The sequence below is a fragment of the Arvicanthis niloticus genome, chromosome 23 (genome assembly GCF_011762505.2).
Source record: "Arvicanthis niloticus isolate mArvNil1 chromosome 23, mArvNil1.pat.X, whole genome shotgun sequence".
In the NCBI taxonomy this organism is placed as follows: Eukaryota; Metazoa; Chordata; class Mammalia; order Rodentia; family Muridae; genus Arvicanthis; species Arvicanthis niloticus.
Genome location: NC_133430.1, coordinates 30,267,950 through 30,292,984, shown reverse-complemented (window position 1 = coordinate 30,292,984; position 25,035 = coordinate 30,267,950). Strand labels below are relative to the sequence as shown.

Below are 25,035 nucleotides of genomic sequence, written 5' to 3'. Positions count from 1 at the left end.
GAGCATGCAAAGCTGTATTCTGCAGAATGGCCAAGCAGGCAGCAAGTGATGGAGAGGCCCCTCAAAAGAAACCTGGCATTTGATTAACTCTTCAAAGTGCTGGCTCAGCAAGCCCCATGCTTTTATATTTTGCACATTGAGTGAGCGTCTCTGATGGGTCTGAATTGCTGGTCAGCCGTGGTGGTGAACGCCCTAACCCTTGGGCATCATACGGATGTGGTGGATCTGTGAGGCAGCAGTTCATATTGGATCTCTGGAGGCTCACGCATGCGCCTATTTGTCTTTCTACAGAGGAGGACACCAGTACACTAGAGTGTGCTTCCCACCCAGGCTGCCTCTGGCTCACACACTGATACCCACATTACTATAGCAATCATCCTACTGTCCCTTGGCTCCTCTAAGAAAACCAACAGCACAGACTCAGTGACTCAGAACTATTCCTGGCCTTGTAGGAGGGATCTCGGGGTGGCAAAGTTCTGGCTTTTGTCTCAGAGGTTGTGTTGCTGACAAGCCTTTTATTATTGTGGCAATCCAGAAAGAGGCACATTCCTCAAAAGAACAATCAGCAGTGTGGTCCAAACCAAATTCACCTACACTCTAGAACAGTGGTTCTCAGTGTTCCTGATGCTGTGATCCTTTAATATGCTTTCTCACATTGTGGTGACCCCCAACCAGAAATAGAAAACAATTTCATTGCTACTTCAGTTCCCAATAACATAAAATATTAATAATAATATCATACAATGCATACAGCAATAATAATACCACAAATAACAACAGTATGGATCCCTGGGTTCCCCATCCCTACATTGGCTGATCCAGAAATTTCTCCACACCAGGCCCAGTGGTCTGCATGTCTAACAGGGTTCCTGGTGGATCTCATGTCACTGACACGTGAGAACTGCCGCCATGGGTAAAGGCGTGGGTGCCACACAGGTCCAGGTTCTCGTGGAGTATCTTAGACTTACTCCTCACCCAGGACCACTCACGTGTCTCTGGTCCCTCATGCTGATGAGATAGAAGACTGCTTGCCAAGCAGCAGAGCCAGTGCACTACCTCCCCGCACCCAATTGTTCCTGTGGACTTACCTAGGCTGGAACAGCCAAATGTGACCAGAGCCTTAGTCATTGAAAACAGCATGCTGTTGGTTGTTAAAGGAGGGACTGTCTGCATCCATTTCAGTGTTGCTCTGCCAACACTCAAAGTCAACAATTTAATTCTAGTCATACTCAGTTAAAGCTTTAAGAGGGCCTTACAGGGACTGGGAATATGGCCCAGTCAGTAATCAGCTGTGCAGTCATGAAGACTGAGTTCTGATCCCCAGCCATCCACATTAAACTCCCCCCCCCCAAAAAAAAAAAACCAAAACACATGCTATGGGACTGGGCAGTGGTGGTGCATGCCTTTGATCCCAGCACTTAGGAGGCAGAGGCAGGCAGGCCTCTTGAGTTTAAGCCCAGCCTGGTCCTGGTCTGGGACAGCCAGGGCTACACAGAGAAACTCTGTCTTGAAAAAACAAAAATCAAAACAAAAACATGATATGGTCATATATGCTTGTCACCCTGGCATGGGGCAGGGGTCCAGAGATTGCTGACCAGCCAGTCTAGCCAGTCGGTGAGTACCAGGTTCAGTGGAAGAAAGATAAGGTGGCAGGGCGTGGTGGTATGGCTGGGCCCTTAAACCCAGCATTCAGGAGGCAGATGCAAGGCAAATGGATTCCTGTGAGTTTTAGGCCAGTCTGGTCTACATAGAGAATTACAGGCCAGCCCTGTGTTAAAGAGCGAGAGGTGGTGGTGGTGGAGGGTGCTCCAGGGATACACTTGATCCAACCTTGGCCTCTGCTCAATACATGCATACCTGAGTGTGTACCTCTCTCCCTGCCCCAGATAGACACATGTACACAGACACATACACACTCATACACACAGAGACACATACACACAGAGATGCATACGGAGACATACACACAAAGATACATACAGAGACACATACACACAGAGATGCAACAGAGACACATACACACACAGAGATACACACAGAGACACATACACAGAAATACAGACATATGTGCTCACGCACACACAGATACAGAGACACCTACACACAGATGCACTACACATACAGAGACATACATATACAGACACACAGAGAGACATAAATGCAGATACACAAACACACAGAGAGACACAGAGACACATATGCACACACAGATACACACAGATACAGATACACATACACACACAGAGACACACACAGATACATACATATGCCTGCTAGGGTGCGCACACACATGCACACACATGTGCACAGACACATACCCTTACAGTGGCTACAAAGAAAGCAGTTAGGATGTACTGACTTGCCCCCACCTGAGCCTCTCTCCAGACAATGCTTCAGTGTATGAGACTCATGGGTTGTCTTAAATGTTGTCTCTCTCTTTATTTTTTTTCCAGATTGGGAAAGAAAGTTTCTGAAGAGATGGAAGAGTAAGTCCCATGTCACTGTGTCTCCTGTAGTAAGCTTGGCTGTGTGGCCTTGGCTGTCCATGTCTCTCCAGCCTGTGTTGAGCATTGGGGAAGCAGATGGAGGCCTAGAGAACCGGCTCAGGATTTAAGAGCCATTACAGAACCTGGGTTGAGTTTCCAGCACCCACACAGCAGCTTACAACCATCCTTAACTCCAGTTCTAGAGGATCCAGCTGGAGTTCTCCCTCTACTGACCTCCATGGAAACTAGGCGTACACAAGGCCCATACAAACATGCAGACAAAATACTCGCCCTCATAAATAAAAATTAAGCCTACAAAGAGAAAATCAGATGGTCTGGAATCTGGCCGTGGCCGGAGGTCTGTGTGATGAATTCAGAGCTTACATCATGCTGCCTCCTCCCCTGAAGGTCAGAACCTGGCACTGGTGTCACAGTCTTACTATGGGCTTTTTACATGTCCAGGTATCAGGATGCCAGCCCAAACTTTCCACTGTAATAACACAGGTGCGCAGAGGTAATGACAGTCCACTGCTGCTGCCTTCTCCCAAGACTTACGTTTGAAAAATGAAGTTAATTGAAATTAAAGGGAGAGGCTGTAGACCAAGATCTAACGGCGGGTGTTCTCGCACCTCCAGAGATGGAGAGCATCCATGTCAGCCTGGGCGCTGCCCAGCCAGTGCAGCTGTGCACGGCACACCCATTCACCTGAGAAGGTTTAACCACCATTATCGTAGAAGGAGAATTTTTATGTATTAACTGTTGTCTTAGTCAGGGTTTCTATTGCTGTGATCAAACACCATGACCAAAAGCAAGTTGAGGAGCAAAGGGTTTATTCAGCTCACACTCCCACATCAGTGAAGGAAGGCAGGACAGGAGCTCAAAGAGGGCAGATGCAGAAGCCACAGAGGGGTGCAGCTTACTGGCTTGCTCACCCTGCTTTGTTATAGAATCCCGGACCCCTAGCCCAAGGATGGCACCACCCACGATGAACTGGGCCCTCACCCACCAATCACTACTTAAGAAAATGCTGTATAGCTGGATCTTATGGAGGCATCTTCTCAATGAGGCTCCCTCCTCTGCGGACTCTAGCTTGTGTCGAGTTAACGTGCAGTAGTCAGGAAGTAGTCAGGACACATATTAACTCTGGGTTGTCATTTGAAACTCATTTTCTTCTCTCCTATTCTGTCTCTCACTGACAGTCGCCGCCTCCGACAGCAGAGCCTGAGTGTGTCAGAGGAAGGAGAAGGTGAGTGGCCTTAGAGGAAGTCGGGGTAGGGGCAGGAGACCTGGGAGCCCCCAGGGAGGCCTTGGCTTGTGCTTAAGTCCTAGACAATTGCCACACCTCTGCTCCTCCATTGCAGCCACCTAAGCCCCCCTAAAGTTTAGTCTTCTCCTCATCCTTGCTCAGTGTGGGTGTCTCTGCCCTGACAGTGCCCGGTATACCTCTGTGCAGGAAGCCAGGGTGGCCACTGGCTCACTTCACGATTCCCTTCTCTCAAGGTCCAGGTCTTGCACTGCTCACTGGCTGGTGTCTGAGTACAGCCGGCCAAACACTGCTCCACTATTCTAGTGTTTACAACAGGAGCACGTGTGGCAGCACTTGCTCTTCAGAAGCGCTGTCCCTGAGTCTTCTTAGCAGGTTTGTGTGCATCTACATGAGAAGCAGGAGAGAATTCAGTCTGTAAAACTGGCAATCCCAAGATTGGGGTGAGGTCAGAAAGAAGGCTCATGAAATGTTCTGGGATAGCTGTTCAGATACAGGTCCCAGGCCGTGCTCAGGTCAGAACCTGGAGGGGGAGGGAAGGACACAGGAACTGAACTAATTTAAACAAGCTGCCTGAATGGATTCGTGCCAGGCTGAAGTTTGAGGGTTTAGCTATGCTGCTGCTGAAGCCCCCTGAGGTCTGGAGAAGACTGTAGCCTCAGCTTGGAACTAGGAGGTGGTAATGGGGGTTATCTGGCCAGCCTGGACCGGTGGGTAGGAGTATATGGCAAGTCATGTCCTGCAGGTCATTTCTCAAGTAACTTCTGTCTTCAGGTACTTGTATATTTGTTTGTAATACCAAGAAACTTGGGTTTTATGTAAGAAAACATTAAATCCAGGAAACATGATTTCTAGGGCAAGCTTTTTGGCAGAAACTTCCAAATGGAAACAACAAGAAAACAGTGTGGCTCTCAATCCACTGGTGTTTGCCCACTGGCCTGTCTCCAGGCTATTAGCCACCCTGCCTGGAACTGCCTTCCCATGCCCTTTGAAGGGTTTCTGGAACTCTATTGTCTTCAGTTTTTCCCCCATTGTGGAAAATGCTACATTTCAAGGAGTAACTCTAAAATATAAAAAAAAAGTCCAACCTTTGCAAATGCTACACTCGCTGCCTGTGAATGTGTAGGACTAGAGGCTGTACTGGTTGTCACTGGTTGTCTACGGCTTTAGAGTCACACTGTTGCAGTTTGGAGGGACTCTACACATTATCTTAAACAAACCTGCCCTTAAACACATTAAGAAATTGAGGCTTGGAGATTATTATATAGTGTCGCAGGACTCAGAGAGACACCTGAGAATCAGCTCTTGCCCCTCAGTTGTCCACCAATAAATGTCACCATCATTTACTACTAAATGTTCACCTTGTGCCAGCCGCCAAGCCACGTGCTTTGTATTTTCTTCTTTGTTTGTTTATTTATTTGGAGACACAGTTTCCATCTTTCCATCATGTAGCTCAGACTGGCTTTAAATTTATGTTCCTCTGGCTTTAGATTCTTATATGCTAGGATGATAGGCTTAGATTTTACATACTGTGCAGTGTAATTCTCAAGAACAATTGGTATTCTATGGCTAGAACTCGTGTGTGTGTGTGTGTGTGTGTGTGTGTGTGTGTGTGTGTGTGTGTGTGTGTGAGACTGTGGATATACATCGTCATATAAAGGTGAGAGGCTGATACAGATGTCATTTCTTGATAACTCTTTACCTTTACTTTTTTAAAGAAATGCACCTGGAATTCATCCGTTTGACTAGGCTGGCCAGTGAGCTCAGGAATCTGCTGGCTTGCCTGGCCCTGCTTTGTTGGAGTTTTGGGCACACACCACCCTGCTCAGCTTTTATCTGGGTTCCTAGGATCTTCCCTTATAATGATGACTATGCTTGTGTTATGGGCACTTTCCTGACGCCCATCTCCTCATGCCAAAGGTTTCTCAATCAACTTGATTGAGTCTGTTTAAGTACAGAAAGCCTTACCCATTTAAAGTAGACAGCCTGAGTCTGGCTGACAGTTCCGTCCCGTGGATGACTGCTTCAGTGAACATATAGAGTCTCCATTACCACCTCAGCTCATCCCGGCTCCGCCTCTGGCCTCAACAACTGTTGGTGCTTTTTTTTTTCCATTGTAAAAAATATTCATTTTCTAGAATACATGAAAGCATACGTACAGACATTTTATCCCAGTTTATATAAATAGAAGCATAAACATGCCTGGCTTTTTTTTTTTTTTTTTTTTTTTGGTTTTTCGAGACAGGGTTTCTCTGTGTAGCCCTGGCTGTCCTGGAACTCACTCTGTAGACCAGGCTGGCCTCAAACTCAGAAATCCACCTGCCTCTGCCTCCCAGGTGCTAAGATTAAAGGCGTGCACCACCACTGTCCGGCTTTTTTTTTTTTTTTTTTTTTTTTTTTTTTTTTTTTTATCTCATGATTCCTACATTGGTCTAGGTTGTCGCATGTATTATTGGTCTCTTCATTTTGACTGAAGGATGATATCCCATTGCATGGCTATACCACAGTGTATTAACCTGCTGATGGACACTTGACTTGCCCATTATCCCCATTTTGAAGACAAACAGGCTTAAGTCAGAGAAAAATAACTTTGACCAAGGTCACCCAACCAGTAAATGGTGGCAGCAGGATTTTGAGGCCGACCTTTGACCTCAGAGCTTTTACTTTCAGCCTTTGTGCCGTATGTCTCAGGTGTGCGGGCATCTTCACCACAGGCTGCTTACAGTGTTTGATGAGTGCTTGTCAAGTGTCACCAAGGAAGGATAGCAGAAAGAGGCCTATTTTCAGATGATGCCCCTAATATTTTCCCCTTCATAAATCTGGCATGTGAAACGTGTGGTTTTGACATGGAGGCCTGAAACAAACTCCTTTCTTGTGAGAGAGCAACCCGCCCCAACCCCTGCAGAGAGCCTCCTTTCCTGCATAAATCTGTTTTCCCATTCAGTTCTGCTTGCGTCCTTAATGGGAAATCAGTTCATACGTCACACTTCACACTCGGCTTAGTCCATCCCATTGAGTGTGAATGTTTGGAATCCATTATGCACTAAGAATCGTATGTTGCATATAACTAGTTTCTAGAATTATCTTTGCCCAGAGAATTACTTGGTTGGCTAGTGAAGCCTGCTTCTGTGAACTTAGAGTATCCAGTGGGTCCCCAGGAACGATTCCTGTGAATCATTAAAGGTCACACAGTCAACAATGACATTAAACAGCTTCTTGAGCACCTCTAAGGAGACCCACTGGCTCCCTTGATAAAACCACATTCAGGTTCTTAGGGGAGCAAGGAATGTTATCACCTGGGAAGGGGTGATCACACTAGGCAGGAATGGGTCACTGGGAGGTGTCCCAAAGGGAGACAAGCAGAATCCAAATCAAGTCTCCTTCATTCTGTCTAGTCTTCTACCAACAGCCTTGGGGGTTAGGTTTATGGGGGAAAGCTGATAGGTTTTCATCTAGTGCCTGCTGGGGCCTGTGCTGCCCCAGGTGCTAAGGATGGTGGTAACTAAGGCAGTCCCAGGCTTAGGAAAGCCTGTAGGAATGTCTGATCCAGGCAGAAGACAATCTTGCTCCTTCCCTGCCTATCGGTCATGGAGCATGCTCAGGAGCCTTGTCTCACTAGCTACAGTCTCAGCATCTTCACAGAAAGAGTGCCTGATGCTTGGAGGAGAAAGAAGGTTGATTCCCTCCACCAGTGCCTTGCCCTTCCATGGAGTAGGACGGGAAAACACAGGAGAAAGGAACCTTGATGATTTCAGAATAGAAGCAGAATGAGTAACATTTATAAAGGGCTTGGGCATCTGCTGGTGAGCCAAAAGACATGACCTGGGACTATTTGCAAGACCATGGCTAGGCCATGAGCTCAGATGGATACAGAGATCCGACAGAGAATCCAAGCACATGAAACAACCAGAGGACAGGTGACAGAGAGCATTGAGCCTGTGATGAGCGCAGAGAATACGGCTTGGAAGATTTCAAATTATATTCCAAAAGAAGACAGACAGACTAAGGATGTATTTCTAATTGTAAAATGCCCATAGCTCCTGTAAGACTCAGTCTGCAGCATGAGAAAATTAAATACGAAATTAAAAATGACACTTTCAGGGGTGTGGTGCTGAAGCTTGTGCCCAGGGCCACATGTGTTCTAAGCTGTCTGTCTGTCACTGAGCTCGGCTCCCAGCCCCCAAGAAAGAAGTTTAAAACATTGAATAAGAAGACTGCATTGGCAAGTTGGATTACGTCTTTGGGAAGTGATTTGCAAATCCTTTACAAGACCCAGGATGGCTCTACCTGAAGGGCCTGGTGTAAGGAGAGACTGCAAGTGGAGAATGGGTGGTGTACCCAGTCAGGACCCTGGTTTGCAGAGCTAAGCCCTGATACTTGTCCATTCCAACTACAGACTGCCTTTAATGATGTTATGGAGATTTGCAGTCATCTTTCTAAGCTGCTGGTCCTAGCTTGAAGTACTTCACTGCCCCTACACACAATGCTTGGGCAAGTGGGAGGCTGTGTTTATAGAAAACAACTGGAGAGTAACGGGCAGCCAGAGTACTGCATGACCTTTGTGGACCGGGGAATAGTCTTCTCTGTTTACATGAGCATCCTTCAGTGGTGTGGACCGGGGAATAGTCTTTTCTGTTTACATGAGCATCCTTCAGTGGTGTGGACCAGGAAATAGTCTTCTCTGTTTACATGAGCATCCTTCAGTGGTGTGGACCGGGGAATAGTCTTCCCTGTTTACATGAGCATCCTTCAGTGGCAGAGCCATTCACTCTTTTATATACATTCTGAGTTCTTACACAATGTAATGGGTTTTGTTTGGAATTTTTACACATATGTCGTATACTTTGCCCTCTTTTATGCCTTCTCCCTGTGACTCCCTGGTGCCCTTCTTCCCACCCAGTAGCATTCCTGTCTGCTTTCTTGTCATATGTGTTCTGTTTATCTCTTCCCCCTTCTCTTCCCTTAAGGTCTACCCTTCCCCTTTCATATGACACGTATGCACACATACATACACTCACACACACACATATGCACACATAGTATAGGCACATTTAAATCTAGAGTCTACGTATAAGAGAATATATGCAGTGTTTAACTATGTTTCTGGGTCTGCCCTGTTGCATACGGTGACTGTCTTCATTTGTACCCCTTTCCTCTGAAGGTCACTATTTCATCTTCCTTTCTGGGTGACTACAATTCACTGTGTGTACCACATTTCTTTCATCTGCTTGTGGACATTAGGCCGATTCCATTTCTTACTGATAGTGAGTAGAGCAGAAAGCAGGGATCTCCATGGTGCATCGACTTATGTCCTTCCTGTGTATTCATGGGAGTGGTCCAGCTGAGTCATGGCAGCGCTGTTTCTAGTTTTTGAGCAACCAGACTGACTCCCTGGTGGCTCCTCCATAGTGGCTCTTCCCTAGAGGCTCCTCCCATCTTGTCCCTCCAGCAGTGCTGGTGTCCTCTGTCCACAGCCTAGGCATTGGTTGTTACTGGTTTTCTTAGTGACGCTTATTCTCACTCAGGTGAGAGGGACTCTCAGTGCAGTTCAAATGGCTAAGAATATTGAACTTTCTCAAATATTTATTTGTATTTGTTCTTTTGAGAACTTCCTACTCAGTTCACTGACCCATTTATCAGTTGGAGGTATTTGGCGATTAATGTTTGAAGTCCTCTATGTGTCGAGTTCTAATTCCTCGTCTGATACACAGTTGCCAGGCATTTTCTTCTTCCATTCTGTAGGCTCCCTTCTTTCTCTAGTGGTTATTTCTTTTGCTATGCTGGACATTTTTGATTTCCTATTACATCCTATTTTTCAATTTGTAGATCATTCATTTTTTAAATTATTTTTTATTTTTATGTATATGAGTGCTCTAGCTGCATGTACACCTACAAGCCAGAAGAGGGCATCAGATGCCATTACAGATGGTTGTGAGCCACCATGTGGTTGCTGGGAATTGAACTGAGGACCTTTGAAAGAGCAGTCAGTTCTCTTAAGCACTGAACCATCTCTCCAGCTCCGATCATCCATCCAATCAAGTTTTTGGCTTGTTGTAAAGCCATTAGCTATCTGTCACTGGAAGGTTACATGGCATTTGAAAAGGAGCATCATGTCTGGAATAGTATTGAACTCAGTCACTGAGAGTGGACAAGCCACTCACTGAATTGTTGACTTGGCGACCATTTGTACAACACTCTGCTGAGTGATGCATGCAGCCGGGCCCCAGGGTATAACGATGAACAAGATGTCTTGGCCTTCAAGGCAGCTTACAGTCTAGCAGGGGGACAGGAGCACAAGACATTATCGTGCAGCTGAGTAAGTAGGAACACACTATGACTCAGTTCCTTGGAGGAAGAGTGCAAGTGCTGTTAGGGAAATAGATTGGGTGACAGAAGAGAAGGACACTCTAAAGAAGTGACTCTGAGCAGCTCATGGTAGAGCAGAAGTCAGTTGCCAGGGAAGGGCAGTGGGGGTTGGGAAATAAGAGGAGATGGCAGGTGCAAAGATGTATCTCCTCCTAACCTCTTCTAGCCCTGCTTAGTCTCTGTCAGCCCTAAAACCCACCCAGTAGTAGAAGTCAAGCCCAAGGTAGACTGTGAGTCTGTAAAGAACATTGAGAGGTGGTACAGGAATGGAGAAAATAAATTCTTTAACTTCAGAAAAGAGTTTTCAGGGACACTGAGGAGAAGCCTCAATTGTCAAAGGACTCTCCATGCAAACATGGAGTTGGGCTTTATCAGTACCCACGTGAAAACCCTGGGTACAACCGCGTGTGCCTACAACCCCAACACTGGGAAAGTAGAAACAAGAGGATCTCTGGGGTGCTTGCCACCCAGTGTAACCAAACTGAAAGCTTCAGTTTCAGTGAGAGACTCTGTCACAACAACTAAGATGGGGAGCAGTTGAGGAAGACACCCCATGTCTCTAGCCTCAGCATGCAAGCACACACATGAAAGTGCGTGCACATATGCAAAGACTAGTCAGGCCCAAACTGTCTCTGGATATACGTCTGAACATGGACTCAGCTTCCAAGTCATTTATGTCAAACCAAAATGCAAGTTAGAAAACCATCCATGAGCCCCCTGCCCTAGCCTTTAAGAATGGGAAGTCCCTGAGAACGGGGTGGGGGCGGGGGGCTCAGTGAAAGAAGCAGAAGCTACTATGTTAGAGCATCGCCTCCCTGCATCCTGCAGGGCCATGTCTGGCACTGTGACTCCCTCTCACAGCAGCCCCAGGCTGTGGGCACACCTCAGCCCCGCTGGGGAGAGCTGTCTCTTTCACATCCTAAGGTCCAGTTTTGACAGAAGTGAAATGCCTTAAACCTAGGAATAATAAATCCTTCTGGCCAACCAAAAAGTGTTTAATTCCTAAAGGACAAGCTGAGTCGAGCCACTTCTAGCCAGGGGCGACTGGGGACTTAATTCTTCAAGTGTAGCAATCTGGATGATCTGAGAGCTTTGAGTTTAAGGGTAATTGCTCAATTTTCTATCCATGTCAACAGGGAAAATAGGTAAAAGTGGCTGAACACAGCTACGCAATGAGGCTGGAAGGAGATGTGGCTGTGCTGTCAGCGGAATTGGAAATGCGCTATCTCTAGAGGGCTATCTCTGTGCCAACCCCTGACCCCTGCTCCCTAGGCGTCTTCTCGGGCTTCTCTGCCTCTCTTTTGGGTGCGGTCCCCTTCATACTTAACCCTTCCACCACAGCCTGCATCCCTCCTGCAAACAGCAGAGTCACTTTGAGCCTGAACAGCTTTAACGAAGAAAAAGAAAAGGTGAAAAGACTTAAGAACAGATAAGATGGAGCCCCTATGCCTCGCCTCCTCCTATGCTTAGTGAGAACAGTTTTCATGTGTTGCCTGCCTTCCTGAAGCTTCATGCAGCTTGTGACATTTCCTAGGTGCCTCCTAAGCCTGCTTGCATTGTGTTTAAAATGTTAGTTAAGCAATAATAATCACCACTGGTTAGGTAGTACATTCTGTCACCATTCCCACCTACCCTGTCTCAGCAGGTAACAGGAGGTAACTGCAGCTAGCGCTCAGAGGTTGTGAGCCAAGAACCAGGCTACCCTCCCTTTGCTCTGTGCCTTACTTTGTTTGCAGGATATTAGGTAAGCATTTTGAAATAGGAACCAACCCTACAGGAAAGAGGGATGATGATGAAGCTTGTGTCCGCCATGGTACTAACTGTGGAGCTGCTGTGTGCACTCACCAAGGTGAATTTCAGTGAAAGCTTTGTAGTGTATAACTTGCCCAGGTCACATGGCCAGTAAATGAAAGCCAGCAAATTAGCAACAAGCTTTTCCAGAGGAAGAAAACCAGTCAGGAAGGGCAGTGCCTGCCAGATTCTGTGGTGCCATGTTGGCTTGTTTCAAGCAACCTGTGTAACATTACTGTCAGAGCTGAGACAGTTGGGCACACTGTCGTAGCATAGTCTGTCCCACTGTGTAGGCACCTAGCTGTAATGATGGCGAAAGCACGGCTAAGCAGTCTGCAGGAAGTGCTGGGTCCTGGGTACTTGGTAGGCTCGTTTCCAGTGTTACTTATGAGGGTGTATGACCTCATTGATATTTACTTTGACAACCTGGTTTTAATCAGTGTAGTGATATATGTTGGTTTTCTACTTGACATGATCCAGAATCACCCTAGAGACAGGACTCAGGCATGGCTGTGAGAGACTCTAGATTAGAGGAATTGTGGTAGGAAGAGCCCCTCACCCTGCCTGCTGGACTGAAGAAAAAGGAGAAAGCTAGCAGAGTGGCAGCATCCCTTTCTCTCGTAAGCAGACACCTCGGGCTCCTGCTGTCTTAGCTTCCTTGCCACCATGGACTGTACCCTCAGATTGTGAGCCAAGATAAACCCTTTCCCGAGTGGCTTCTTGTTGGGCATTTTGTCACAGCAACAGGGAAAGTAGCTATAACATCATCTTTCCCTTCCTATAACAAAATACCTGAGATAATGAACTTAGGAAGAGAAAAAGTTTGTTTGGGTTCATGGTTTTGGACATCCCAGTCAGAGATGAGCCCCATAGCTTTGGGCCCCTGGAGGGAGTTCTGCATAGTGATGGCAAGAAGCACACAGTAGACACCTGTTGCTACAACTGGAAAAGCCCAGACAGACAGACAGGCAGACAGGCAGACAGAGCTCTGTGTCTGAGCGGTATCCTGAAGTTTCAGGTCACACCAGATATATTCCTCACTTTTGAGTCACCGTGACCACAGTGTAAGTTGGAATTTATTTTGGCTCACAGTTTTGGAGGGTCTCAGTCTATCATGGAGGAAAGACATGATGAGGCAGTTAAGTTCATAGTAGTAGAAGTATGTGCAGGTGTGGTGGTAGCTTTTTATATCATGGTGCACCAGTGATGATATAATCTGCAGAGACCTGTCACCAATGACCCACTTCTTCCAGCTGGGTACTACCTCCTAAAGATCCCATAGATTCATGGTAACACTGCCAGCTGGAGAATGGTATCCATAGCTGGGAACCCGTGGGCACACTTCCCATTCAAACCGGAACAGACTCACCAGAATTGCTGTCATCACATCCTCGGCCTGAACAAAGCACAGTTAACAGCCACTTCCTCTTGGGTTACAGTCTTTTTTCACATGAACAGGTTACTCGTCGCATGTCCCCATCTGAAGGGGCAGATTGAGAGCAACAGCTCTGTACCATGTGCCTGCATGGCTTTGATGAAGCAGGCTGTGTAACCTTCCTCCAGGAACACGGGGAAAGCACCACCAGCATTGTGTCTCCCATGGGGATTCATAGTGATCGGATCACCCAGCATTCAGCTGATGAATGTGAAGGAGAGTTGTCTTTCTGAAGTCACAATAGACATGAGGGTATGTGCTCTTAAGTTTCCTCCTCATGAGGGCAGAAGGTAGACTCTAAATAGGACGGAATTGCTCTGATTTAGTTCTCTGAGGCTGTCCAGATGTGGCTGAGTGGTGGTTCCACTTTCAGAGCCAGATGCAGTCCCTCTTCCACACAGTTGTGAAGGGAGTGGACGGCGGCAGTGGCACAAGGATAGGAGAGCCCCTCGGTGTAGCCAGCTCCTTATGAGAACAGCAGTCGCTACACAGAGACTCTAAGCTCCTGAGTGTATGTGACCAGGTGACAGAGGCTCACTGTCCTAGGACCGTTTTCAAATGATAGAAATTGTGTAAAGAAAAAAAAAAAAAGCCTAGTATTCTCTACAGTGAAGAGAACCCTGGCTCCAGAGCTGCTCCCAGTGCCCAGCAGGCTATGGTCTTGGATGGCGGTGATTGCCCACAAAGTCCTCATTAGCTGGTTGATGGCTCATGGGAAACCTGGCGGCCTGGTGTTACCTAGGAGAGATGGAAAGGGTGAGGTGTGTCTGTGTCTAAGGTGAGACATGGGACATCACCTCGCCCTTGCTTGGAAAGGTTTTTTACCCCTTCAGTCACAAATGGACATTTGTTTCTATAAGTTCTGAGCCAGCCAAACCTCCAGGTGGCCAAAATCTGGGGAGGATGTAAAAGGTGATCCCCCTGCCCCCAACCCTTGCACGAGGTGAACTTAGCCAAGTGGTGGCTCTTTCTTTCTAGTGTTAGGTTCCCAGCTTTCTGAGACTTCACTGCCTGTCGCCGACCATGGGGACAATACACATCATCTGCTGGAGGACAGTTTGATTCCTGAGTCCATAAGTGTGGTTGACGGACTAGGTTTACCTAAAAGACCCTTTAAGAGAAAGCTCTTGAAGGATGATTACAGATTTGAGACACCATCATTTAAAAGTGCCCAAGGCAAACTCTTTTGAAAATTGCGGCAGCTGAGGGACAGAGAAAGAACCACACAGCCCTTGATTGTTGCGCTGTTCCCTCCGGACCTGTGCTCCCCTCCTCCTCCGTTTCTCATCTGATAAGAGAGTGCAGCACTAAGACTCCTCATCTATCTTATGAAAATCCGATTCGGAATGGCTGTGATCAAAACCAGCTGGCTGTCACCAGCAGTGGCCTCGCGTGGAGGGAGCCGCTTAGAGGCATTCCGTATGTGGGGTGTCACGGGTGGCATCGATCAAAGGAGCATTTTTTTTAATAAATATATATAAGGAAAAACACAAAACCTAAGGATTTGGAATGAAAGCAGTGTAGTTTGTCTTGTTTTTTTCCCGGGGAACATGAAGAGGATGAAATAGAATCCGATATGCCTGGTTTCTAACACACTTCTGCGATAGCGTTCTCGCGACACTGACACTGTGTCCCTCATCCCGGGCCTCACCAAGGAGCCCCTCAGTTTCCCTTCCTTCCAGTCACACATTCTTTTATTATCTTTAAAGTTCTTTCTCCCTCCTTGTCCTCAACACAGGCCTGCAGATAAAAGCTGGAAAAAACCGCAAGCTCCTCATGTCTTCAGCTGCCAGTCATCAGTGAGATGACAGTCCCAAGAGGCCACCCCAAAATGTAACACTTAGGTCTTGTCAGAAATGAGTCCCTTAGAGCCCTGCCTCTTTGCATCTGAGAATCCTCTTGGGCTAACTTGTCCCTCATGAGCGCCGTGCTGGAATGGATGTCAGAGCTCAGCTCTGCTTGCCTGCCATCTTCTCTGTCCATCACTGATTCCTCTAGAGCTTGGGGGTAGGCTTGGGGGCGTGGTTTGCAGAAGGGAGTGCTGATGAAGGAATTGTATCTGGGTGCCTGAGCACTTCTTCAGAAACGTGGTGGCACTCCTCTGTGGGGAACAGAGTGGGATCAGGCTTCTTCTGTACACCACATGATGCCACAACTCACATGAAGGCTCTTACAAAACCCTTCTCTGCTGCTGATGTACCAAGAGCTTGGCATGGGGAGCCACGCCCATCTCAGGAGCCAGGCACTGGCCAGTCTTTTTTGACCTTCCTGCTCTCAAGGTCTGGTCTGCCTCCCCAGCAGCAGCAAAGGAGAGTTTTGGTTTAGCAGGAGCACATGGCACTTCACTGTGTGGGGTGAAGCATCTGCTCTCTGTCTTCTGTTGCAGGACTTCTCAGGGAGCTGCCCAAACAGGGCTCTGTCTCCAGCTACCCTCTTACCTGCAGTCAGTCCTGGTCCTGGGGTTTGTGGTGTGACTCTATGGCCTCTGCCACCATTTCTTCATTCTTTGCTTCATCCGCCTGTAATGAGGACAGCCTGGACCCTGTGTTAAGGAGTAGAAATCACAAGGGACACGCCTTCAGACAGCAGGCCTGCTGGGGACCTGGAGACCTCATCCCCTGATACGGGGAGTACAGGGGAGCACTCAGGACCCCTCCGAGACCTCTCTTCCTTGTTCCTCGGGTGTTTGAAGCCTGTTGCCTACTGCTTTCTCCCTTTTCTTTTCCCTTTTAAAAAATTCTCCAGTTTTTCACTTAGAAAAAAAATTATTTATACGATTGAGATCCACTAATTAAAGCCATTTTCTGGTATTTGGTTACTGGAGCGTTTGATGTCTCTCTGACAAGACCATGAAATGCACGGAGTGTCCACAGGGACAGAATTTGCTGAACACGGCTCTTTGTAAATGAGGGGACACAGTGTCGCAGCAGCTCATGAATATGAAACGCCCACGATGCCACCTCAGTGGACTTGGGAACACAGATGAATCCTGTCATGTGCTAAATGAGACCAATTTCTTTCACTTAACTTCATCTTCAATCAGACCTTCTTCCGTTTGCCTGCTTAAAATTCCCCATACGTGATGCAGAAGGTAACAGCTTTCAGTAAAACAAAGTTTTCAGCTACCAAGAAAAGGCGCAGCGAGCCCTGTCTCCAGGTCACCATGTACTAAGAAGATGGCCGCTGATACAGTTGCCCAGATTTCTTTTCTGTGGACTGGCTGTTGAGCTTGTTAAACTCTGAATGGTGGGCACGAGCCCTAACAGCCCCTGAGGTCCCTGCAGTGGCCAGGTCACAGAGTGGGAAAGAAGTTTGCCAAGAGGTGTGTGTTCTGTGCAGTTAGCAGATGAAGCAATGGGGACAGATGTTGTCATAAATCCCTTAAGGGATCTGGGAAAGTGAGGATGTCAAGATGAGAACGTGCTGAAATATTGAAGAGACGTGTAGAAGTCCCCAGCCAAGAAATCCAGCAGGGCCAGGAAAACACTCAGTGGTAGACCATTTGCCGTGAGTGTGCCAGGCCGGGTTCGGTCCCCAGAACTGCTAACAGAATAATCAGCTCAGTAAGAAGCAGAACCCAAGAAGAAGACATCTTCTGGCTGGGACCCAGAGGCCACACACAGAGGGCCTCCTTTGTGTCCTGTCTGTGAAAAGCCCATGAGGTATTCAAGCTGTACTCAGGGGTAAGCAGAGTCTACCTTAAAATTTGCTTTCTGCGGGCATCATGGCTGGGACCTATGGTCCCAACACCTGCTACAGCAGGAAGAGAGCTGTGAATTTGAGGCCAGTTTGAGCTAAAGACCGATCTGGTCTCAAAAGGCCAGAGCTCAGGGTAGGTGATTATACTCTGTCCTAGTACAGTTAGATGGGAGTGGAAGCCGCCTCCTGGGATGGTGTGGACATTTGGAGAGGCCTCACCTGAAGCAGCAGTTGAGTGGGATCTTCATTGTCAGGCGGAGGGAGTAGGGGAGTCCGAAGTGTGTCTGGGGGTGATGACGCTGTCCATGGAAAAAATGATTCAGGGCAAAAGGTGACGTCTCACCTGGTGAAACCAGTTATAATTGGTGTACTTGTGGGATGTACAATTATTAATTATTTTTATGTTACTTAGGCACTGTTTGTCTATGTACTTTTGTGGTTGGGCTTAGACCTAGGACCTTGCACATGCTTGACAGAGACTCTACCTACCTACCAGGCTCTGTGTCTGCAGCCCCACACTTAATTTCAGTGATCTTAGCTGATTGTGTGGATCTAGGAGGGAGCAGCATTTTAGGTTTGGGTATCTTGGTGTGTGTATGTGTGTGGGGGGTGGGGGAGAAGAAAGAAGGAGGGAGGGAGAGAGAGAAAGAGAGAGAGACAGAGACAGAGAGAGAGAGTCTTCCTTTGTGAAGCAGTTTCTCAGAGTTCTGTTACACAAGCCTCTATCAGGAGCTTCCATCATATGGAGATCAGCGAAGAACACTGTGACCTAGCCTCAGGACGGAGCCAGGCCGTCCATAGTGGGCCCAGATGAACAACTTTACTTTTGCTCCTTTGTCCCCAATCATCCATTGTTTCCCAGCAGGCCTTGCAAATTACAAGCCAGTCAAAGCCTTTGCTATGATATTTTGAAATCCAGGAAGTATCCAAGGGCCATTGTTGGTTGGCCTGTAGAAGAATCCTCTTGTGGCAGTGCAGACCCTTAGTCAGACTGTAAAGATGAACCGGGTCCTTCCTTGTGCCCTGTGCATGACTTGTCATTGGAAGGGCATCTGTTGATTCATTTCTTCCCAGCCCCTCTTTATTTTGCTATTATCTATTTGTGGATGTACCTTTGACCCCAGCTAGTTTACCGTTCCTGTGTCTTCCGGGCCCCACACCGCAGCCACCACAGTCTACCTTCAGGTTGTAAGGCACTACCTCTCCCTTCACAGTGTTCCTGCCAGGCCTGATCTTGCTTCTCTTCCAGTTCTCAGCAGCTCTGTCCCTAACTCCAGCAGACCTTCCTTAAATCCTCACCCCGCACCGCACATTCCAGACCAGATCCTCTCTGGACGCGGTTACGTGCATCACAGGGCATTCACTTAGAATTCTAGATGGCTGTTAGAAAGAGGGCTTTATGCCTGTACGTATGGAAGGACATTGCAGCACTTTAAAAGGACAGATTGCTGTGGTGTGCTTGATTTCTCCATAAATCCATACAGTGTTAGTGGATTACCTTTGAGGAAGAGCTTGCTGAAGGAAGGTAAACTTTCCATGTCAAACTTCACTGCAGCATCCAAACTTACTGCATCCATAATGTGACTTTCATTGTTAGGTCTCCCCATCGCTTTCTCTTAGAAGGAAGTCAGTTTCCCTCCTAGAATGTGTTGTTTCTGTTCATTGTCCTTGTCTGGCTGGTGCTTCATGAAGACTAGGGCCATGTCTGTCTTGACTGCTGCTGCCTCTGACTGTACTTACTGTGATACCTTTCACACATCGGACACTCAGTCAGTGTGCCTCAGATCTACAAGTTGATGGACAGGTGGGTGGAGAGACAGATGAGTGATCAGACTGGACAAATAAGAGGATAGTATTTCCTACAGTTAGACTGAGCAGGCACCATGTGGAGCAGAGAAGTAGCTTGCACAGTTTGTGAGATAGCTAACATAGGAATATACAAGGCAAGGGGGGACACCTTAGGGCTCTGAGGGGCAGGGAGACTCTACTTGTGCCCCAGTTTCAAGCAAGGAGATGAGAGATGAATCCTAGAGAAGGGGACAGAGAAGTGAGTGTGTCTCTGGCTGTTGAAGGTGTCCAGCCTTCTCCTAGTTTTGTGAGACATGATGGGGTGCATCTCTGGGCTCTAAGGAACAGGCATGCTTTTCCCATTTTGTAGACAGTGACAAGTTACTTCAGAGGGGACTAAGCTTATTCAGGTCTGAGAACCCAGGGAAAGCCATCCTTCTGTTGGAAGCCTCTTGGTCCTCTTCTTTGGAGGTGAGAGGCCTTACCTTAGCAAAGACATCTTCCTGGTTTGAGAGAGCCTTGGAGGAGTTAGAAGCTTGGCTCTATTGCCAGTTAAGGCTTCATCTCACACAGTCTACTTAATCCTGCTTCACCTCCATCCATGCTTTCTTCTAAAAACCTTACCATCACTAGAAGGACTGAGTGAGGAAATTAGCACAGGGCCATGGCCTCTGTGTCATAACAGCTGCCAGCCTTGGAGCTGCTCTCCAGGGCTAGTGCATGTGTAGGTCTGCATCACGAATGGGTGACATCACACACTGTCCTTTCTATCTCTTACTGCACCAAGCCTGATGGTTCCACTCTTATCTGTTCTCCTAGAAGCCATGCTCCCAGGGCTGAGTTTCTTCTTACTCTTTACGTTTGTCTACTGAGATTTACCCAATACCATTTTCCGTTATTGCATTCGATACAGTGGCCAAAGAGCCAGAAGTGGTTATGACCTTCATTGTATTGATAAAGAAACTGAGGCACAGAGGGCATAAGGTACACAGTTAGTGTACAGTGGAGCCTGGATTCAGTCTCCTGACTCTAGGAACTATGCTCTCTCCTTGAGAGAGGACTTCTGCACGCCGTCCCACCTCCCTCTCCTGCACCACCGCTGCTTTTCAAGAAACAGTGTAAGAGAAGAGGAGGACAAGGTAGATGGAATTAGTGGTTTTTAGAAACAGTGGCAGACTGGCCGGGGATACAGTTCAGTGGGAGAGCTTACCTGACACACAAAGGGCCTCAGTGCCGTACAAAAAGATGAAAATAACTTCTCAACAGTGCCAAACCGACTCTGCCCTTCACTCCAGTCGCTGGCTCCTGTGTTCTGAAAGTATCAAATTATAACCCGTGTGTGCTGGGTCTGTGTGTGTGTGTGAGAGAGAGAGAGAGAGAGAGAGAGAGAGAGAGAGACACGCACACACGCCCAAGCATGTGGAGGCCAGAGGTCAACATGAGGTACCTTCCTTTGTCACTCTCCATGTTTTTGAGACACGTGCTCTCATAAAACCTGAAGCTCACTGATTGGCTAAGCTCCAAGGATCTGCTGGTGTCCACCTGCAGCCCTTGGGCTACAGCTGACACGCCCACCTTCCTCACGGGTGCTGCTGATCTGGACTCGGTTCCTCACGCTTGCACAGTAAGCACTTCATCCACTGAGCTGAGACTCCAGTCCTGAAGATGCAGGTTTCTGAAGTCTATATTCTCATTGTCTCTTCCTCCCTCCCTCCCTCCTTCCCTCCCTCCCTTCCTCCCTTCTTCTCTTCCTCCCTTTCCCTTCCCCTCTCTTTTTCTCTAGCTTTGTTCTGTGACCAAGGGGTTGGGATGGGGGAAGGGGAGGAGAGAAAATGCAAACAGATTTCCCAGGACATCCTCTGAACACATAAGCAGGCACTTGTCTGTGATTGTAAGTCCAAAACTCCTAAAATTTGAAGTTCTTTGAAGTTTGCCCAAAACCTGCTCCACGGCCACCTGTTCCACTGGGAGCCAGGGATTGGCTAGCCTGCCTCTGCTGCGATAGCTCAAGCTGTCACTGCCCTGGAATGCTCCAGCTTGTCTTGGCCTGGCTGTCATCGCTGGCTCCGTCCCACTCAGGCGGTTCACCGGGTTCTACTGGGCACCAGGCTTCCAATTAGAGAGAAGCCCCACTGTGTGGCCAGCCCCACCAGTGCCACTCTGAGCGGCCTTTTGCCAAGGCCTGCACTGACCTCTGATCTGTCACAGATGGGCAGGCCCCACGCTCCCTTGTGCACATTTGGAGGAGGGGAGTGGGGCCCAACAGGAAAGCCCACGGGAGTGACAGTGAGTGCTGAGCAGAAGTGTAATTCCTCAGAGCTTGAAGAGGCCGGGCTGAGCTGACAGGGTCCAAATGCTGGAGTTGAGGAGGGAAAGGGGACTTGGGGAAGACCCCATCCCGAGCCCCAACTCAGCGTGGGCCATTTCTCAACAACTGCTGAATATTCATCTCAGGCTGGACTCCACAGCCAAGGAGAGCCAACAGTGAGCTGCTGACTGGCCCACTCTAAAACTGTCACTCTGCGGATGGCACAGGGCACAGCCGGCCTCCCTGTCCCGCTGCCGGACAGTACAGCCTTAGCCAGGGAGCCCCACCACCATGCTGTATTGATCGTGGGAGAATAAAAAAAAAAAAGAAATCTAAATTTCTATTAGTTTAAGAAATGGAATCTTGGGAATACCATGTGTTGTGTTTCTAACAGGGCAGAGAGATAGAATCCAAGGTTGGATGCTCTCTTAGATACGGGACTTGCTGAATGGGGCTCAGTATTTGGGGTCTGGGGTATGTGGGCTGTGTCTCTTTATTTCTTATTGGCAATTTCTCTTTATTTTTAGCGCTCTTCACCGAGGGACCCCTCTCTGTCCATTCCTCTCTATTTTATTTTCTATGTCTCCCCTCTCCTGTGCTCACTCTTCATTCCTGGGTACAATGAGTCTGAAGTCTGCTGTTGGAAGTAATAACAAAGACATTTATTATATTAGATAAGATTAATCTTGGATTAGAACAGCCACAGTATCTAAATAATGACTAGGCCGGAAGTGGCAGGAATCTTCCCAGCTGTTCTTGGAATGGCCTTGTTCCTCTTTTGGAAATAAAATTGCATCTAGCCCACAGAAGCAGTGGCCTTCCTTCTGGGATATTTTTTTGGTTGTATATCTGCAGTTTGTTTAGGGTCCCAGGAATGCTTCACCCTGTGTGGCCTTTCTTCTTGCCCTACCTCTTTTTTTTCTTTACTCTGATCAATTAAAACAAAACCATCTCCCACGCTGGTGTCTCGTGGGTGGCAGGGCTGGTGTCTCTGGCCTCTGGAGCCAGCGGCCTGAGCTGAGCAGCATCTAGAACACGCCACCGCTCCGTGGCCTCAGGCCTAGCCTAGTCGGGAACAAGGTGGCTCTGTAATAACTACAAGCCAGATTGGGTGCCGCCGTTTTAAATATTACCAGTAACATGGAACCACTAAAATAGTGTCACATTGGGCCTGGCCAATGGCAACCCTGATCTCTGACAGTGTCAGGAGTGGATTCTGTGACTAAAGTGTCCTCCACAGGTAACCATGCAGCTGGGATCTAGACTGGGATAACTGTTCTCTGGAGCTAGGACACGTGTAAGTCTACATCAGGAATGGGTGTCACTGCTCCTTGTGACAGCACACACTGTCCTTTCTGTGTCTGACCATGCTAAGCCCATTAGCTGTGCTCTCATCTGCCTTCCTAGAAGCCATGCTCCAAGGGCTGAGGGTTTTACTACATTCTCCGTGGAGATCCACCCTGGGCCGCTTCCCTGGCGTCTTAATTAGGATTTCCATTGCTACGAAGAGACACCACGACCAAGGCGATTCTTATAAAGGCAAACATTTAATTGGGCTGGCTTGCAGGTTCAGAGGTTCAGTCCATTATCATCATGGCAGGGAAGTGTGGCAGCATCCAGGCAGGCATGGTGCTGGAAAAGGAGCTGAGAGTTCTACATCTTCATCCAAAGGAAAATAGGAGCAGACTGTCTTCCAGGCAGCTGGGAGGAGAGTCTCCAAGCCCACCCCCACAGTGATGCTTTCTCCATCAAGGACTCCTAATAGTACCACTCCCTGGGCCAAGCGTATTCAAACCACCACACCTGGTGACTACATCAGAGTTTCTGAAGAAAACTCCAGGGGGGACACAAGTACCAGAGCCCATCAGGCTGTGCCCCTTCTGTGCATTCTCAGGGATGGTTTGTGGCTCAGAAATGGATGAAGCTCCATGTTTGACTGTCTGAGTGTCTGGCATGTGGAAGCTAAACACCCAGGAGCCCTGGTCATGCTGCACACTGTACCACTCCACCTCTCCTTGCAGATATTCCTGTGATCCCAGATCTAGAAGATGTGCAGGAGGAAGACTTCGTGCTGCAGGTGGCGTCCCCTCCGAGGTAGGTGAAGCTAGGTGTGGAATTGGTGAGGAAGCCCAGAACATGCACACGGGCATGCTCCAAGTGCCATCTGCAGCAGGCCTTGCTGGTCTTTCTGACAAGGGGTTTCATTCTGTTTTTCACACTCTACTGGGACATTTTGTCTGCACACAAGGTTCTAGACATAGTAGTTAGTCAGGCTTTCTCCTGGAACCAATGTGGCCTGTGGCTCTTTCACTCCCTTCCCTTCAGCATCCAGGTAAACCGAGTGATGACCTACCGTGACCTAGACAATGACCTCATGAAGTACTCAGCCTTTCAGACTTTGGTGAGTGGACCCACCTCTGCCCAGCTCACGGGACCTCCATGGGGATAGTTCTCAGTTCCTCCAGAGCCATACACATTCCTTCACATCCCTGAGGCTAAGAGATACTGGTAGTGACATCCATGGGCCATAGACCCCTGTTCCAGGCTCCCAGCCACTCTGGCCACCCTCGTGGCACACGATGGCTACCTGATGGCTGCCTGTTGCCATCTGCCTATGTGGGACGCATTCTGTCCTCTTGTTGTTGGTTTTCCCCAGTGAGCCCAGTGCTAAGGATGCCAGAGCCGCCCCTCCTCCCCAGTGGGCATGCCTCCCTCCTCCCCATGGCCATGCTTCCCTCCTCCCCATGGCCATGCCTCCCTCCTCCCTATGGTCATGCTTTTCACTGGGGGGAGGAGGATGGTGGTGTTCTTTGATCAAGGCTTTCTGAGGTCTCAGTTTGGGGAGTTCTGTCACAGGCAAGTGCCCCTCCTTACTGTGTAAAAGCAATGCCGATGCCCCCAAGGGTCCAGCCTGGCTTTTTGTGCATTTGCAGGATGGAGAAATTGACTTGAAACTCCTCACCAAAGTGCTGGCACCAGAGCATGAAGTGAGAGAGGTAAGGTACTTATCCCACCCTGCACCTGGACCCACCATCCCCCCACCCCTTCCCCCCCAACCACTTCCCCCCCACCCCCCACATTAGCCTGCAACTTCCTGGATAGGGTGGGAAGCTGGCTGGAGGAAAAGCTTTTCTTTCTCTTTCTCTTACCTCGCAATCTTCATCTTCGCAGGATGATGTAGGCTGGGACTGGGACCATCTGTACACTGAGGTGTCCTCAGAGCTCCTCACAGAGTGGGACCTGCTGCAGGCAGAGAAGGAGGACCCTGTGGGACCATCTAGGCACACCTGACCCAGGAACATCACCGTGCATTTCAACAAATGCAAGAAGTCTAAAAACCAAGGGAGCTTGCGAGCAGCTTACAATTTTTATACAGAATATTTTGTAATAGAATATTTATTTTCAGTAGGACACATTGGAGCATCCCAATTCAATAAATGACTTTATTCTGTGAGCTTTCCTTCCATTCTGTCCAGCACCATCTTAGACTCATGAATGATGGAAGGCAACCCTTTTTTCTTTTCTTTCTGTTTTAAGATCAGGTCTTACTACACAGGCCGGACTCCCCTGGAACTTCTGATTCTCTACCTCAGTCTCCCAAGTGCTGGAACTACAGGTGTGACACCGTGTGTGGCAGGAAGGTGGCTTTTAAACAATCAGATAAGGACTCCAAACGACATAGTTGAAGAGCACGATGGAATAGGGTACGGTGGGGGTGGGGGTGGCTGCTCCTAGGAGCAGTTGCCACTTCTCAGGAGGCCTTAGCTCCCTGGAGAATGGCACTGCCTCTCTGACTGTAGCCCTCTGGGGGCATCGGTGCACTCTTCTGCTCCAGCTTCCCTGTGCCCACCATGCCCTCCCAGGAAGGGTCAGAGTGATAATGAGAGGGCCTTGGCCG

At 48.3% G+C, this 25,035-nt stretch overlaps 1 protein-coding gene across 2 annotated transcripts in view; it reads left to right on the top strand.

The window, feature by feature from the left end:
• Ift43 (intraflagellar transport 43) overlaps positions 1–24,591 on the top strand; it is a 75,214-nt gene extending 50,623 nt beyond the window's left edge. For both annotated transcript variants that reach the window (XM_076921604.1, XM_076921603.1), the window contains 6 exons: positions 2,454–2,486; positions 3,686–3,732; positions 23,159–23,231; positions 23,463–23,538; positions 24,071–24,133; positions 24,309–24,591. In XM_076921604.1, coding sequence (XP_076777719.1) covers positions 2,454–2,486; positions 3,686–3,732; positions 23,159–23,231; positions 23,463–23,538; positions 24,071–24,133; positions 24,309–24,428 — 412 coding nt within the window. In that variant the 3' untranslated portion in view covers positions 24,429–24,591. The remainder of the gene's footprint in view (positions 1–2,453; positions 2,487–3,685; positions 3,733–23,158; positions 23,232–23,462; positions 23,539–24,070; positions 24,134–24,308) is intronic.
• The last annotated feature ends 444 nt before the right edge of the window (positions 24,592–25,035 follow it).